Below are 13443 nucleotides of genomic sequence, written 5' to 3'. Positions count from 1 at the left end.
ACTATTTTTCCATCAAAATCCATAACACCCTCCCGAGTTAATCAAATAGTTGCTGCCTAAGTTTTCCATACAGTTTGTTTTTGTTTCAATTAAAGTTTTTAATAATATTTATCATTTAACAAATGTCGGATTTATCTAAAGCAATACCACAATATTTATAAATAATCGTTGATCATCTCAACTCGAAAAGCAATCCCTTTGTCGCTATTTTACCTATGACGACGTTGTCAATTTCATGCCAACTTCATTAGCAACGTCACGTGCACGTGCCGCCTTAGTTTCTAGCGATTACTTTCCATCTCAAGCTAGTAGTATGATATGAAAACTTACAAAAAAAAATCTTAAAATAGCGATAATTATAGATTATCGGTGATCATCTCAACGAGATTGATTTTCTCGCTTTAGACGGGACGGCGAAAGCGAGAAAGGCAATCGAGTTGAGATGAACAATGATAATATTTTTATCGCTATTTTACCTATGACGACGTTGTCAATTTCATGTCAATTTCGTTAGCAACGCCACGTGCATGCTTAGTTTCTAGCGATAATTTTCCATCTCAAGCGAGTAGCATGCTATGAAAATTATTTTACAAAAAAAGATCAAAGGAAAAATGCACAAAATAGCGATAAACTTTAATTCCAAAGTTATGGCCCCACAACGGACAGGCTCCACGTATTTAGAACAATGAACAGAATTCATACAAATACATAAGAATAATGTCTAGTGAACGAATTTCTTGATTATATTTTTAATATATAGTAATTGATGTAATTTAAATCATAAAGATATGCTAAGTTTTAAAATAGTGTAATATATTATAATAGTCTCTCATAATTCTTAACGAATTGGAACTTGTACAAGTTTTTGTATTTTGTAATTCTGTAACTGCTAGTTGTATAGACGCTACATGTATATGTTTAATGTATGTATTCGAATGCTTTATATATTACATGTACAAAATGTATTATACAAGTATTTAGACTTCCATAAGATATTTAATCTTGAAACCCTAATCTTGATAAAATACAAATGCGACAATAAAAGGTAAACAGACTTATTCATAAACACACGGTAAAATCTATAGCATATTTGAAGAAAGTAATACATATTACATGTACATCTCAGGAAATGACTATGAAATAAACAACTTAATGTACAGAATTCACACAGTTATAACAGTATTGGATAGTTCAGTGGAGAAGGTACATTTGTACATGAGGTAAGAAATCTAAGCATAATCTAGACATATATTAGACCGGAAGTTCCCATTTAAAAGCATTAATTGTCAAACAAAAAGGGGGAGGGGTTCGAAACTCCCGGAACAACCCCCTGGATACGCCACTGCAAACATCTATTTTGTTTATTTGTTTTGTAAGTTGAAATCTGAGATTTTTATACAAGTTTGTTTTGATTAAGTTTTTAAGAGGTGGATCCATAACTTGTTATTAATGGCCAAAAGACGGGGGGCGGGCGGGGGGGGGGGGGGGGGCTCCAGTCATTGTTCAATATAAGTAATCAACCAATTTTTGTCCAACAGAAAAGGGGAGGGGGGCTTGTTCCGCCTTTGCATTTTTTAACAAGATCTAACATTTAAGATCCTTTAATAAAACGTAAGAGTTACCTCTCCTTAATATGCTGGTTTTTCTTAAAGCATGGCTTTGGTTCTGAACAATAACACAATGCATATAACAGCATAGAATATGCAATAAATAATACTTTTTTTCCAAATTGATGGGCCCTCAAGAGTCAGTATGAATTTAGAATGATAGCCAAACAACTATTTGAAGTAAAATACAAAAGAGCAATGAATACTGAGGGCAATAATAATTGATTGTATTTTTTTAAGATATAGCGTTTGGTGTAATTTATATCTTCAAAATATTTTGTATAGTGTAAAATGATGTAAAATATTTTCTCTAATTCTTTGGAAAAATATCCCTTTCCGAACCTATTGTATAAAATTTTTTTTAATCAACTTGTGGTTGCCGGTGATCTCAGAAGATGATTGGCTGACTCCCTGAAATGATCAAAATGTTCTAACAGGTGTTAATGAAATTAACAACTTCGTGGAAAGTGGAAGGCACTCGAAGGGGATTTTGGTTTAGAAAAAAGGAAATTTATCTTTTAATCATTAGAGAAACAGATTATTACATAGTAACGAGTGGATTATCAGATTAATCCAATCTCGATAGTTAAAATATAAATTTTAAAGTCCTCGCCGAGGCTCGGACTTTAAAATTGATAATTTAACTATCTCGATTGGATAAATCCGATAATCCACTTGAATCAATGTAATAATCTATATATAATAGTCTCTCATGACTGCTAAATTTGATATAGTTACGATTTCGTTTATAATATATCTATTAAAATGTGTTATTTTATACAAGTGGTCTGGTTTGACTCTAATGAAATATTTAATCTTGAATCCTAAATCCTGAATCTTGACAAAATATCAATGAGGCAATAAAAACACCAAAACAAGCTTCACACAGCACGTTATTGATTAGGAATACAAAATGATTACAAAATCAATAATCTCATTTACACAAATACACACAATACATCGCTCAGGTAAGAATTTACTATAAAGATAAAGTTAAAGTTATAACGAAATTCATTCACAACATATAAGATATCTCTCATTGTTCAATATTAAAGAGAAATTACCTCCTCATTTAAAACTGTCTAAAATGTATCACTTCATATACACACTCAGATAATGACAGGGTCTAAAACTGCAGAAATTGGATGAATTGAACTACAGTGGTAAATGAATCAAATTTCTACGGCAATTCTTCCGTGCGCACTATGTGGAAGCTATGTATCTGAGGTCTGATGGAGAAACACATCTAGGTTATTGTCCGGCTTAGTTTTTGTTTTTACAGTAGGTCAGGAGGTGGGGTGGGACACCTAACCCCATCCTTCCCGAAAATTTAATTAAAAAATTCAAAAACACTTTTGTTCGTACTAGGTGTAAAGGGAAGCTTGTAGCTGAGGTTTAAAGGAGAAAAGTCAAGGTTGATATTCGGCTTAGTTTATTTTTCTAAAGTACATACGTATGTCCAAAGTTGAGGTCGGATACCTTACCCAACCCTTACCGAACAGTTTATAGATACAAATCTGCGGGAATACTTTTGTCCGCACTAGGTGCAAACGTAGGCTAGAGATCTAGGGCCTATTTTATCAAAATTACAAGTTTGGGTATAGCACGGATTATTTTTTTAAAGCTAATAAATAATTTCTTTGTCTACCATTCCTTTGAATACAAAATAGAAACCTTTCGTCGAATCATAAGTAAGCGAAATCCACTGGTTCAAAAGTAGAATGATTAGTCAAAACAGATCTGTGTGGTGAAAACAGAAGTTAAAGCACGAGTTCAACTTTTTTTTTTCTAATGCAAAACAATTATTACTTTTTATCTGAGACTACTAATGTTATAGTAGTCTCAGTTTTTATGAACTATTTGACAGGATGCCGTGAATATGGAAAGCTATTTCACACAATAGTTCAATTTTGCCAACATTCAAATGATTTCATAATTATTTATGATTATCGCTATTTTGAGCATTTTTCCTTTGATCTTTTTTGTGATAATTTTTCATATCATGCTACTCGCTTGAGATAGAAAATTATCGCTAGAAACTAAGGAGGCACGTGGCGTTGCTAATAAAGTTGACATGAAATTGACACGTCGTCATAGGTAAAATAACGATAAACAGATTATCATTGATCATCTCAACTCGATTGCTTTTCTCGCTTTCGCTGTCCCGACTCAAGCGAGAAAATCAATCTCGTTGAGATGATCAACGATAATCTATAATTCTATATACTCAAAGTGTTGACTCTTTGACATGCAAAGCGTGTAGCATGCTGTGTGATACCGGAATATTAAAATGTATTTATATGAGAATGAGTGGGTTGATATTTTGTGATCATACAAAAAAAGATTTTTGAAGCAAGATTTTTTATAATTACTAAATTGAAAAAAAAAATAACATCACACAACATCTTCCATTTTAGGTCTATTTAAAACATCCATCGCATTTTAGAAACATATTTCCGAATTAATTGAACTTTTGAGGCCTCAAAGTACATAATTTTCATTAAGTTTTTTTTTATCCAACCCATGCATTTATTTATTTTATTTATCTGTTTCATTTTCATTTCGTTACAAACAGTCAAATAAACATTAAGCCTACGAGTCTTACAGCCAATTTCATTGACTTTATTAGGTATGGTATACTACCCTCCGTTCGAAGTAGCCTAGTCCTACAGACGAATGGATTGGATATCAGTAGGACTAGTCTATTCTTAAAGGATGGTACTTTAACTAACTTGACAATGATTTCCCTTTTAGCTAGCAAGTAAGCTAACCAAAGATATTATCTTTAGATATACACACTCAATGAAATCGGCCGTAATATGAAAATCATATCATATATAGAATACAGATAATATACGGTTACTGAAGATGTATCTTTTTGTTAATTGAGAATTGATACGTACATGCATTTGATATATAGTAACTATTTAAAAATACTTTAACTACCGTCGGTCATTTTTATTTCGTCTTCAAAGATTCGAATCCATGTCACAGATAACGGTGATAAAGGTGATGACATTTTACAGTATAAGGAATTATATACACTATAACTAAGTCGTGTTAGGACATTTATGTCATTTAATGAGGACACATTATCCATGTGTAGGCTATATTTCATGTAGGACTTTAAACACACGTGGTTATAATTTTGATATTTCAATTTTAGATCACAAAAGTATGGGACACTGACACATTACATACGTGTGCAGGCTATATTTCATTTATATAGTACTTTAAACACACGTGACTATATATTTTGTACTACAATTTCAGGATAATTGAAATATGGGAACTCGGACACCACGGGTCTCCCCGAACGGCGGTTGGGGCTGGGCTGTGGTGCTTGGTTGTTTTCTAGTACATCTGATTATGGATGGGTTTGTGTATGCGTTCGGAGTTTTTTACATTGAATTCCTGGACTATTTTGGAAGTGACAAGGGAACGACTGCATTGATTGGTTCGTTATTGAATGGGATGTATCTGTTTGCAGGTATTTATAAATAGATAACTGTACCTGTACTACCCTCCTCCCCCTTTTTTCCAAAACAAATGTGAATAAATAAATACATATAAAACAGAAGATGTGGTATGATTGCCAATGAGACAACTATCCACAAAAGACCAAAATGACACAGACATTAACAACTATAGGTTACCGTACAACCTTCAACAATGAGCAAAGCCCATACCGCATAGTCAGCTATAAATAAAAATACATTTATATACTAGGTTATTTTAACAACAACAACAAAAAAGCGATGGACACAAAATCTGAACAATATGCTGATCCGAGACAAAACAAATTTACTGTTTACTTTTGAAATTACAACTTGAATTCAAAAAAACTATGATAAGTTTGTTTAGTGCATAGATAAACTTGATCTATGTTTTATTATATCATTGTTAACGATTATAATTCAATATGTATTTTATTATATTAATTCATAAATATAAGTTTGCATATACATTGATACAAAATTTAGACATACTCAGTGGGATTTCCAGTGACACTAGAACAATAGAAAAGTCATTCTTCTTATGAAAGAGATAGAAAAGGTCTAAAAACAGGAGAGACAAATAAATTTACGCATAAAAACCGATATGCATAGGGATGAATATCTCTTAAAACACAAAACCATTATCTAACTTTTATACAACCACTATAAATAAAGTATTATATGTTAAAGCTAAATTTGTTAATATATGATTTTTTTATTGCCAAACATGCTGTTAATTGAACAACCTATTGTTCAACATAGGGGTGTGTAAAAAACTGCCAGATTTGACTGCTTATTTTTCTTTTTTTTTGAAAAAAATATATATCAAACCTTAATAATGTAGCTTTCTGAGTATCCAATTTTTAACGTGTTCCGAAATGTAGTTTCGTCACAAGAATTTTTCAAAGTTGTGTCATTTTGTCTATATGAATGTCGGTTAATTCGTATGATCGAGCACACCGACAAGTATATCGTTGGGACAACTCGATATAATGTAATCAATATACGTGAAAGATTACCTAATACCCCAGTCCCACTAGGCCACGATCGCACTACGATCTGTGAAAAAAATGCAAATTTTGATGATCGTAGTGCGATCGTGTAGATCGCAGTAAGGTCGTATCACGGTCGTGGTGAGGTCTTCAAGATCGCGAAGAGCGTGGCCAACTTTGAACATGTTCAAAACAATCGTGGTGCGGTCGTGGCGAAATCAGGTCGTACAGACCTTCTAAAATTCAAACTGACCACACGCACGATACACGCACGCACGATACACGCACGGTGAATGCACGATACACGCACGGTACACGCACGATACACGATACACGCACGATGAGCGATTAGCGTTACACGGAGGATTAACGCAAAATGAATGATGAATGATGAACGCACGATACACGCACGATGCACGATGAATGATAAATACACGATACACGCACGATACACGCACGCACGATACACCCACGTTGAATGATTCATTGACGACTGAACAACGAACGCTTTTTACACGATTCTCAAAGCTATTTTATTTAGAATAGTAATTAAAATTGATATGCATTTTCATTAAAGGCAATACTTGCAGCTGTTTTGCCGATACCACCATAATAGATAATATGCTATTTTGCCAGCTCAGATTCAAATAACTTAATTAAAGTCGGCTATTTTATAGGCACCGGAAATATTTTTGAACTTGGACAGAAGCTCATAACAATCAAAATATAGTGTCTTGATTTTGTTCAGCCTCACCCTGAGAGTTCAAGTTTAAGGCAAACGAAGGCGAGACATTGTGTTCCGCGAAACTGTTACTAATTTTATTTCATACAGTTAAAAATCAAGATTTTTTTTTTTATGCATACAATGTCCGACGCATTATATCTACAGAGAGTGACTGGTTCTAGAAATTATTTTAACTAACATGTATGATATAATTGATTGCAATAACTGAATGAACTATGTATTTTTACATGTTATATATTTTTTTCACTTTGACGGATACATTTTATAAACGATTATATTTGTATATATCTAAAAAATATTGTAAGCTGTTTTCGTTTTCACTACAAGCATACTAGCAGAAATTATTTGATTCTTTTATGTTAACATTCACTGCAAATTTTTGTAGTTCTGTACATATATACTTATCAACAGGACATATTAGGTTATAACTTCACCAATAAATGAGTAGTTGAACAATCTTTAGAACGTGTCGGTTTTTCCTTGATATTGCCGAAAATCAGTGATCCGACTGACACAAGCGAACTGACATAACACCTGACTAAACAATCATAATTTCTTTTTTTAAGTTACAAATTTCCTTGTATTATCCATTGTTATCAGAATCGTATGTGTTAATTGAGAGCAAAAGATATTATTTTGTCAGAAAAATTTGATTCGTACAAATTAATTAGAACTACCTAAGAAAATGACATTTACTAAATAATTAGAAAATTTAAACATTTGTAATACCAAATGCTTCATTATATACTTCTGAAACGACTTTTCGTCCTGAATATGCATGAAATGTTAGCCACTGGACGTTTAAACAACCACTGAATAATCAATTAATCAAATTTTGATCTCAGTAAAAATTACTTCAACAATATAAGACACAATTGGTGTCTGTTGTTTGTTTGTACAGTAAACATACTGAATGTGTTTATATTCCTTTCCAATTTCAAGTATGTAAGAAAATTCATACATATTTTCAAACATCTTAGCTGACAGTTCAAATTTCTAGGAGGTGAGATTCACGGGGTTTTACCTAAAACTCTTTGGGAAAATGCAATTTTTAATTCCAATTTGAAACCTAACGGTAATAGATATCCCAAGGTTTTTTTTTAAATGCATATCTAATTTGATAAGGAGATTTGAAAAATCTATCTCAATGGTAGTTGAAATTATTCAGTGCAATTATTTTGTGTCCGTCGTTGTCTTTCATACATACATGTATCAATGAATTGGTGTATCATAAACCGATGCATATTAAATGATTTTTTAAAAATTTAAAAACATATTTTTATGGCAAATATATCTAAATGTCTGGGTAATTTTCCTCTCTATACTTAATTACTATTTTTTTTTTCATTTTTTAAGGTAATAGTATTATCAGTTATGTAATTTGACATGTGTTTTATAGTTCAGTGATTTACGAAAAAATTAACGAAAACCGGCACAGGCATTGTTCAATTATTATCAGTGATCTTTTTTGATTAAATTTGAATATATGCATTAAATATCAATCTCAATCTAGTTTCTAGATAAGAAATTTGTTTACAATGCACATCACTCTTTAAGTCCTTAGTACATAGCATATTATAACATATCAGTGCACTTATGAGTCCTTAGCCGTGTTTAGACGCACCATTTTCTGCTCTTTGGTTGGATTGTTGTCTCTTTGACACATTCTCCATTTCAATCCTCCATTTCATTCAATTAGTTGTGATTCTCTTTATCTCTCTGTTTTATGTTTTTGCAGACAAAAACAATTCGCAGAATTAATCTAAAATAGCAGACATTAAACTCTTTCTTTTAAAAACTTTTAGCATTTTAACATTTTTTCGAGATTTAATCATTAGCTTAAGAGCATATTTCCCTTCTTTTTAGAAATTTGGCTTGATACCGTATGGAGATTTTTGTTCCAACTATTATGAAGAAATTAACGACCTTTTTTAACTAGATAAATATTCAACAAAAATACCGTTTTTTCTTAAATCAATTTCTTTTAACAAAAATCAATTATTAACAAAGAATTGTTACACAAATGTAGGAAGAACCAATTTTGTAACGAAGATATTCCTTATCTGTTAACCGAAATCTGCATATCTTTATATTTTGAAACATAAAATGTTAAGGGTGTCTGCTCAAAGGACAGAAATGTCCAAGAAACCGAAATATTAAGTAAAATTAAAATGTCGAATAATTCAAACCCATTTATCTTTTAAATTTAGCACATGAAGATATAATTTTAGCACATACACATGTACAAATTGATTTTGTAAAAAAAATCACTGGCGGTCTAAAACTGTATCGCATGCCCATAAATGTCCTAAAGCTTTAAATGTCAGATCATGAGGGTCTGAATGGGGATTCAGTATTTCTGTATTCTATATTTTTAGGCAATTTGTTTTATAATTCGTTTTACCTTTTGCCGATCATTCTTTATTCCATATATTCTAGTACCTCATCATTTTCTTTTCTATTTTTCTGGTTATTTTTTGTATTTTTTATTTTTTTTGTCTATAATTTCCTTCTATAAACCCCCATTCACACCCTCATGTATAATGGAAGACGATAAACATTTTAGTATACATACCACCCGTTGTCACTTTCACCTGACATACAAATCACATATTGTTATTACGGCCCGTTATTTCCACCTGGACACAGGACTTATATAATATATATATTACGTAATAATAACGGATATAGTAAATTCAGTAGAATATAACATGTATCAACGCACTGACTTCTTAAATGTATTTTGAACTGACAATTGTAAATAGTATTTTTAGTTATTTTAAATCTAAGAATGAAAATCGGGAATGTGTCAAAGAGACAACAACCCGAAAAGAACAATTGACAGCCGAAGGCCACCAGTTATATTTGCTAATGTTTTTGTTTCGAATAAGGCAAAAGCTATAGTATTTTCAGAAAATCTCTAAACGGGTAACGAGAGTTTAGCGACCTTGACTTGCTAACAGCCCTAGCACTGTCTCTAAACGTTGTCGAATTTAAGAGCCTATATCAATTAAGGGATATGCTACCTAGCTTTTAGAGTTTACAAAAATATACATTTCAGAACCCAATTTTGGCTTCTTTATATTTATACTAAAATTGAGTTCAAGGCAGTATTTTGTCGAAGAGAACTATTACCCAAAGTGCAACATGCGAGAAGAAGTTTCATTTCCCTTATTGTTTTTAGTGATGTGACTAATCTTTCGAGGTTACGTCACGGAAATATATCTCAAATGAAAAGGTGCAACTGGGTGCATCCCTAAAAAACAAATTAAAAAAATGCTTTATATACTGACATTGAAACAAATATACTGCTCATAATAATTGCACATATGTAGACTTTAATTAAGATATCCCGCGTTTTATAAACCTTCGCACTCCATTGCTCCAAAGTCGTCAGCTTGAGTTGTTCGTGGAGCGTTTTCACAAGTTCTGGTATTAATACTTTGTTGTTTCCAGTTAATCGCCATTTTGAATACGTGTTTTAAATATTTGCAAATGATACTTGTCCACACATGAACATGTTGAAGCTGGTTACGAGGTTTCAATACATATTCGTATAATCGTTCTTAAAGTTTTTGAAAATACGTGTTGAAGTTTTGATAACAAGAAAAAGATGTGGTATGATTGGGGATGAGACAACTCATCGCAAGAAATAAAATGACACAGAAGTTTTCACCATAAGTCACCCCACGGACTTCAACAGTGAGTAATGAACACACCACAGTAATTATTTCATAAATTATCTCATACAATATGTTAAACAGACAATTTGTTAAAAAAAAAAATGAGGAAATAAATCAATAAAATATTCCTGTTGATACTATCTTTTGATTGAAAAAAGCTTCTGTCCAAGTTTGATAAAAACCCAGGACAGTTTATGAATCTAATAAGCTCACTCCTTCTTAACAACCATAATTTATTTAACATACTTATAGAAAGTATTTCTTTAAACAATTTTAGCTCTTACATTTGACTATACAAGTCTATATATATATTCTTTTATATGTTATCTCATCCGAAATTTTGAATTTTATGCATTTTTAATGCATTTTTTTATTTTTATGTATACTATTTTTTTTTTAACTTCTCTGTAACCTTTGTACTTGCATGGTTTTATGAGAATAAACTATCTATCTAATAAGTGTTTTAAAACTTCTTGATACTATCTTATGATTATTAACAAGCTTCTGTCCAAGTTTAATAGAAATCCAGGATAGTTAAAGAAACGGTCATTAAAATTTCAAAGACGCCGACGGAATGTAGAATCGCTTAGTCTCGCTTTTTCGACTAAAGTCTAAGACTCGAAAAAAAACATACAAATCAGATTTCTTTCTGACATACGGGCGCACTACGCTTTTTTATACGCCCGTCAACATTTTGACGGAACGTTTTATGGTATACAAATGTCCGGCGTCAGTCCCGTCCGCATGTCGCACTGTAACTTGAGAACCGCTTATCCATTTCATGAAACTTAACATAGTTGTTTCTTATGATGGTTTTCGGAATTTACTCATATTTTTAGTGAAACCATTTGTATTTACACGCATCTTTGTCGGAATTAAAATAAAAAATAAAACACTTATAAATATATATATTCCTTTTGTCTCCGTATATCTTACATAAACATTTTAACAAGCTGACCACACTCTTATTTATAAGTTGGCGCACATCAAAGTCGTGCTCCTATGGCAAACAATTTTGTTGCAAAAGAAATGAAACAACAGCAAAATTATTTGTCCTTTTCATCATTTTAAATAAGAACAACACATTAATTAAATATTTGAAGCATAAATCTTTTCGATACGATTGTTTTAAATCACTTAAAATAAAAAAGATCGTCATTGTTTAATCAGTTGCTATATATATATATGTTATTTGGCACGTGTCAAACGGTTCATTGATTTTCGGCATATCAAAGAAAAACCGGCACGTGTCTAAATAATGTTGAATATCTCGTTTATTTATGATTATTTTTCTGTAAAATTTGAAATATATGCATTAAATATCAATCTCTAACACGATATATAAAAATAATACACATAACAGTACTCCTTCTATTCCTTAGTGGCATTGTATACTCAAAGCCTTAGTGCACTAAGGATTCCTTAGCAGTGACAAGACGTACCGAAAAAAAAACAACATCCGTCGTTCTTTAATAATCATAGAAGGTTAACAACTAGTTTGTTTCCCGGCCGTTATTGAAATTCTTGACAATACCTTAATATTTGTATGGTCCGAAGCCATACTGAATGTTTTACGGAGGGGACCAACCTAGTCAGTAACAACGTACTATTGTGAACTATTTTTCGGATAATAATCTTAAACTTGTAAATCTAATTTCAAGTGTTAAAAGTTCCTCAATTTAAAATAATACATGATATATTTGCGTGATCTTATATTTGTTTAATTAAAATAATACCTTCAAATACATGTAATGATTATTTTTATTCAATTTTCCAGAAAACATTTTAGCTTAGTTTAAACAAGGACGTATAACTAACATATACGTCCTTGGTTTAAATGAAATTCAGAACAAAGAATTCAAACACTGTTGAAGAGAATATACATATTCGTGTTAATTCGCCTCAGTTTAATTTGTTAATTCATGTTTGACATTTAACATTTTAATCCGCAATCCACATTTACCCGACAATCTTGTATATTGTATTTTCTCAATGAAATAACATAACGTGCATGTGACCATCAGAAACTAAGACATAAATGATATTCATAATGGTATTTATCAAAACTTAAATATTTCGAAATATCTTAGTAGCATAGGAATTTGCCAAATAAGCGAAGAACTATAATCTACCTAGGATTTACACCAAGGATTTGTATAGTTTCTTTTCAATAAAATATTGTTGGTGTTTTTGGCGACTATAGCAGCAACATTGCCGTTATTAAATAAAAATATTAAATTTTCGCTATATGATAATTATAGACGCGGGTTAAAATGTTCATTAAAATCTGAGACTACTATAACATGTGTTATAGTAGTCTCAGTTAAAATGTATAATATTATACTATAATGGGCATTTTAGAATGACATGAAGTTCATCTTCAATAGTAGAGCTACAACACATGTCATCTCGTGGACTTCTTTTCTTTCATACTTTCCAGTTTCTATTTTTTTAGTGGAGCTACCCCACATTTAAATTTTGCAAAAACACATTTGTTTTTAATTGACAGAATATTTTTAACAAATACCAGTTGGCCAACAGTATATTTTTAAGTCCATTTTCGCTCAGTTGAATAGAAATTCCAATTTTAACTCTTCTGTCGTAGAAATGTCAATATCATGTTATTGTTTGTACGTACAACATGTATCATTATATCAAAATGTGTCAGTCCCAGCCAAGATTCACCGAATAACCACAAAATCTTTACAGATGATAAAATATTTACACAAAAAGTCATGAATCTGTATGAACGTTATGTACGATGAAGTTAATTAAGAGTCTACAAGAAAGTAAGTATGACTGTAAATTTTATTTAAAGTCGGAACATACATATATATTATATATATAGAGCGGTTAAAGTATATGTATATATTATATATATATACATATACTTTAACCGCTCTATAACCGACTATCATA

General features: G+C 31.3%; 1 protein-coding gene across 1 annotated transcript in view; it reads left to right on the top strand.

Moving 5' to 3' along the window:
• Positions 1-2542: 2542 nt before the first annotated feature.
• LOC139503038 (monocarboxylate transporter 12-like) overlaps positions 2543-13443 on the top strand; it is a 51472-nt gene continuing 40571 nt past the window's right edge. Inside the window, exons 1-2 of the mRNA XM_071292714.1 lie at positions 2543-2575; positions 4881-5097. Coding sequence (XP_071148815.1) covers positions 4893-5097 — 205 coding nt within the window. The 5' untranslated portion in view covers positions 2543-2575; positions 4881-4892. The remainder of the gene's footprint in view (positions 2576-4880; positions 5098-13443) is intronic.

This window comes from Mytilus edulis, chromosome 14 (genome assembly GCF_963676685.1).
Source record: "Mytilus edulis chromosome 14, xbMytEdul2.2, whole genome shotgun sequence".
NCBI classification, from domain to species: Eukaryota; Metazoa; Mollusca; class Bivalvia; order Mytilida; family Mytilidae; genus Mytilus; species Mytilus edulis.
Note: the sequence above shows the minus strand (reverse complement) of the source record. Positions and strands in the feature narration are given on the sequence as shown.